The 5,304-nt window shown below is 54.0% G+C and overlaps 1 protein-coding gene across 1 annotated transcript in view; it reads left to right on the top strand.

Annotated features, from left to right (window-relative positions):
• Positions 1–5,304, top strand: part of OTOG (otogelin) — an 81,568-nt gene that overhangs the window by 1,461 nt on the left and 74,803 nt on the right. The window contains 3 exon segments of the mRNA XM_027768815.1: positions 1,557–1,632; positions 2,995–3,087; positions 3,238–3,392. Of these exon segments, the coding sequence (XP_027624616.1) occupies positions 1,557–1,632; positions 2,995–3,087; positions 3,238–3,392 (324 nt within the window).

The following is a 5,304-nucleotide window of genomic DNA, read 5'->3' as shown; positions in this document are numbered from 1 at the left end:
GGGGGCCCCCATTTGGAAAAAAAAAAAAAAAAAAGGAGGCAGGCCCCGACCAACAGCCAATCAATCTTCCTTTCAGTGCTGCCTCACTCCTTTACAGCTGGGTCTCTCTGCAGAGACTGATTTCAAAGACCAGGAGTTCTGTGAACCCAGACAAAGGGAAAAAAGTCACCTTGTTTCAGGCCAGCCCATGGCCCCATGCTTATGGAGACAGAATCTCACATGGCTGACCAGTAGTTTGAGTCCTGGCCCTGATGGCTTGAAAAACATGCTGGACACTGCTGAGTGTGTGCCTAAAATCCCCAAAGGAGGAAAAACAGAGGAGAAGGGGTGGAAGTGACCATGCCCCATTGGGCATGAGTTTTCTTGCTTTCCCCTCTGGCAAATTGAAAAAAAAAAAAAAAAAGGCATTGAGAATACTGAAATCTGCCAAAGGACAGACCAGCAGCCCCTCGGGGGTCAGAAGGACAGTGAAGAGGAAGGGTCTGAGTGTCAGGACAGAGAGACTTCACCTGCCAAGGAGGGACAAAGAGCTGGGGTGGGCTCCAGGGACCAGGATTCTGAATACTTGTTGTATTCAAGACCTTTCCTGGGGGCTGTGATTCAGTCTGGGCTTCAGAGATGACTGTGGGTGGGGGACAGGTGGGACAATTCCCTGCAGTGTGGGTTGTGGCTTGCTGGCCCTCTGAACAGAAGCACAGACTCAGCAAGGGTGGGACTCTGTCCTCCTCACTGCTCCTAGCATAGTGCCTGGCCCATGATGCTGGGACATTGTTCAAACAAGGAGCTGAACCTCTGTGAGGGGAGGCCCCGGCTGTGCCCAGGGCCCCAGACCCGGATGACAGTCAACACCGTGGGCTGGAGATGTGGGGTGTCCGAATCACCATGGGCTGGAGATGTGGGGTGTCACTGAACACCCATGATCTGGACAGTTGAGATTTCAGCTGGTTTGTGTTGGCAAGACCATGTGTTGGGAACCCAGGCTGGAATCTGGGGTTCCCTAGCCATGCTCTCCCTGTCCTCTGGCTCTGTGGTATGGGGGAGAGCCCTGTCCTGGGGTGGAGTTCTGAGGAGAGCGGGTGATGATCCATGAGATGTGGTTTTGGCTGTGGCTGGAAGAGCCCCAAAGGAGGGTTGAGGTAGGGTAGAGTGAGATGTTCACCTGACCAGGGGTGAGGGGTACTTTTATGCCTTAGCTCTGCCTCATGTTCGTTTTCCAGAGAAGGGGGTTTTGTGTGGGGCTGTGAATACACAAAGGCTTACTAGGGAGGGAGGAGGTGGGGTGTTGGAAGATGGAGAGGGGACATGTTCAGGCTGTAGCCTCCCTGACCTGCCAGAGATATGGCTCTTTGGTAACAGTCAGATCTTTGCTCCTCTGGGCCTAGGGTAGGCCTGGGAATTCTGACTCCCTCAAAGGTAGGCGTGGGGAGGTGGAGTGGGTGGGGCACCTACGGGTAGGAATGCAGAACCAGAAGGGCTGTGACCTCCAGAAATGCTGCCCACGAGCTGGCCCTGAGGCCATTCCTTGACCGAGGCCCTTCCTCCTCCTGTCTCTGAAGGAAGCTGAAGCTCTGGATTCCACGGCCATGTCCTCCTGGGAAAGGCGGCTCCATCGGGCCAAGTGTGCACCATCTTGTAAGTCCGTGGCCCCAACATTTTGGCCCCAGGGACTAGGTTCAAGAAGACAATTTTTCCACACACCGGGGGAAGAGAATGAGGAGGATGATTTAAGTGCACTGTACTTACCATGCACTTTATTTCTACTATTATTACATTGTAGCATATGTGAAATAATTATACACCTCACTAGAATGCAGAATCAGTGGCAGCCCTGGCTTGTTTTCCTGCAACTAGAATGCAACTACATTTAAAGGCAAATTGGGATTATAGGGCATTGAGTGCATTGGGATTTTGGGCATGTTTCAGTGTGAGAGTCCTAACGCCTCTGATCTGACAGAAGGCAGAGTTCAGGTGGTAATATGGATGATGGGGAGTGGCTGTAAATACAAATGAAACTACTTACTCCCGAGCCACTCATCTCCTGCTGTATGGTCTGGTTTCCAACAGGCCATGGGATGATACCAGTTCCTGGCCTGGGGGTTTGGGCCCCTGGTTGTAAGTGGTACCTCCCTGTGGCCTGTGAGCTATGTGCTGGAGGGCCCTGGCCTGCAGAGAGGCCTGTGAGGGCAGGCAAGGGCTTCCCTCTCACCTCCTGAAGTCTCTTATATTGGGTCCCTTCCTGCCTTCTGCAGCCTGGGCCTCCAAACCCTCCCCTGTTTTGGGCCCATGGCTCCTCTCCTGCTCTGTGTCCACAGCCCCTTCCCTCCCCTGCTCTGTGTCCAGGCTCCTCCCCTCCCCTGCTCTGTGTCCACAGCCACATTTCCTCCTCCCCCCTACTCTAGTCCACAGCCCACTCCCTGCCCCTGCTGTGTGTGCAGGGCCCCCTCCCTCCTCTGTGTTCTGTGGCCATGGCCCCCTCCCCTATTCTGTGTCCATGCCTGCTCTTCCTATTGCATGTTCCTGGTTTTGCCTCTCATATCATGGCTCCCTTACCCACCACACTCTGCTCTGTCTTCTCTTCATCTGTGGCCATTCTGTTACTACGTTCCCATGTGAGGCCTCTCCCCCATGCACAGCTTGGCCTCATCCCCTGAGCTTAGGGAGCAATGAGGCAGAACAGTGAATGATTTCCCAGCAGTCTCCCAACTCAGCACATTAGCCTAGGGAACTCAGCCTGGAGGTCCCTTGATACATACTGATGGTAGATACTCTGAGACAGTCCCTTCCTCAGCTGTCTGCCAGGGAGAAGGCAGGGCCGCTGACTGAGGCACCCCGCTTGTGCCCCCATTTAGACTAGCTGCTAAGGAATGCTGGGGTGGGGGTCCTGGCTCCATGCAGCCCGGGAGGGCTAAGGCCTGTGCTGGCATGAGGGAGGGGCTGCATCGCGAGTTCTGACGATCTTGGCTTGATGGGGTGATGCCTGTGTCTCCCTTGTAGACTTGTTCTCCTGCTTCAACGGGGGTGAGTGTGTGCACCCAGCCCTCTGTGACTGCAGACGCTTCAATGCCACAGGACCTCGCTGCCAGATGGGTGGGTCTGGTTCCACCCTACCCCTGGGAAAGTGGGCGCAGGGAAAGCTGGAGGCCTGAGCCTGGGTTCCCGGGCTGGGAGAAATGGGGGTGCTCTGCTGGGGCTGGGTGCTCACTGTAGCTGCACAGAGTTCTCTTTCCCCTGCCTCAGTGTACAACACTGGCCCCGAGCGGGACAGCATTTGCCGGGCGTGGGGGCAGCACCACGTGGAGACATTTGATGGCCTCTACTACTACCTGTCCGGGAAGGGCAGCTACACGCTGGTGGGGCGCCACGAGCCGGAGGGGCAGAGCTTCTCTGTGCAGGTGAGGCTCCCCTTGCTTGCTTGCTAAGGAAGGTTCCAGCAGACCCTGGAGGCAGGGCTGGCCTGGGCTCCAGGTGTCATAGAGAAACTGGCCTCTTCCTCCTTAAATCCCTGCTCCCTTCTGGTCGCCCCTGAGTGCGGCCGAGACCCTTGTTCATCACCTGTTCATCCCGTGCATGCTGCCCTCTCTCCCTGGTGTGAGGCTTGATGGTGGAGAAAACGGACAAGCCAGTGAACCATTTTCAGTGCAAATTGAGGGCTACACAGGAGAAATGCCTGATACTAAGAGCATGTGGTCCAAAGCTGATCTCGTTCATTGAGAAAGATGGTGATCAACAAAGACTTCCTGGAGGAAGTGACATTTATGTTGGGGTCTGAAGGATGTATTGGAGTTAGGCAAGAGGCGAGCAGTGGGTGGCTGTGGATATGAGAACGTTCTTGGCCAAGGGAACATCAGGTACTAAGGGCCCAAGATAAGAAAGACCGTGGCGAGTCAGAGGAAACGATGAAGTCCTGCTGACTGGTTACGGCCACTTCCTCCAAGGAGCCGCTGTGTTCCCAAGGGGCTGCAGAGTGCCCCCTGTGTAACCTCAGTTCTGCTTCGTGACCCTGCCATTGCCTTTGTCGTACTTAGGTCTGTGTCTGAGCTGGTCTCCCCTGCCAGAGGCTAGTGTTCTAGGCCAGGGGCCGTGCCTTTCTGTTTGGTATTCTGGTGCCTGGATTAGTGTTCAGTCCAAGTTGGTCAAATGTGTGAACACACGTGTGGAAGTCGCTGTCACATAGACCTAATTCATGCACTTGCCCCATGTGCTGCGTGGGAGTCACCTTTGGGTAGGTCAGTGCACCTCTACCTGGAGGAAGTCTTTTCAGGGAGACAGCGCTGCCAGATGGCTCCTTGGTCAGTACTGAATTAGAGGAATGGGTTGGAAATTTGGTGACCCTCTAGAGCTCAGTGTCACCTCTCTGCCAGCTAAGCAAGTCTCTCCCATTCAGGCATAGATCTGCCATGAGGCTGGCCTCAATAGGCTGTGGACTGCCACCAATTCTTCCCCCCGCCCCAGGGCATCAGTCTTCCTTGACTGTGCCATTTCATATGGGTGTGCACTAATTACTTAGACTAATGGGCTGCTATACAGTAACTGGTTTTGAAATGAGTTGCAACCGCCATCAAACAAACAAAATAAAAAAAGGAGAGAAAGAAAGAGACTAGAGGTTGGTCAGAAGCAAGGCAGCAACACCCAGAAACACCCTGTGAGACTCCCCCACAAGGGAGAGTTCTGAGTTCGTGTCCAGGGGCCTCCCTGACCGTGCCGGGTGCATGCGTAACCATGACAGGGCAGGCTGAAGGAGCGGGGAGTGGGGTGCTGGGGCACTGCCTTTCTCACTCAGGGAAGAAAGAAAGATTCTTCAAAAAAAAAAAAGAGATGAGAATGGAAAAACATTCTAAGAAAGAATCACATGTTAATAAGGGTATTATTTCATAAATATTTTTGTATTTCTTCTTGTGGGCTGTGGTCACAGAGTCTTGTAAAACATTCCTTAGACAGGGTGTGTGTGTGTGTGTGTGTGTGTGCGTGCCCGTTTCCGTTGAAGTGGCTCCAGCCTACCTAACCACGTTGACCAGTAATTGACTGGGAAGCTTGTTCCTGGGAAGGGTCCGTACTTGGCAGGGAGACTTTTTCACACCTTTTTCCTTCACTCTGGGGACTCCCTGTCCTACTCTTTGGGTCTATGGCCTTTGAAGTATGGGTTCTGTCTGAATGAGAGCAGAGGAAATGTGTGTGTGAGAGGGAGAGAGAGAGAGGGAGAGAGAGAGAGGGAGGGAGAGAGAGAGAGAGAGGGAGAGGGAGAGAGGGAGGGAGGGAGAGAGAGAGAGAGGGAGAGAGAGAGAGAGGGAGAGAGAGAGAGAGAGA

Source organism: Tupaia chinensis, unplaced genomic scaffold, assembly GCF_000334495.1.
Source record: "Tupaia chinensis unplaced genomic scaffold, TupChi_1.0 Scaffold000077_1, whole genome shotgun sequence".
In the NCBI taxonomy this organism is placed as follows: Eukaryota; Metazoa; Chordata; class Mammalia; order Scandentia; family Tupaiidae; genus Tupaia; species Tupaia belangeri.
Note: the sequence above shows the minus strand (reverse complement) of the source record. Positions and strands in the feature narration are given on the sequence as shown.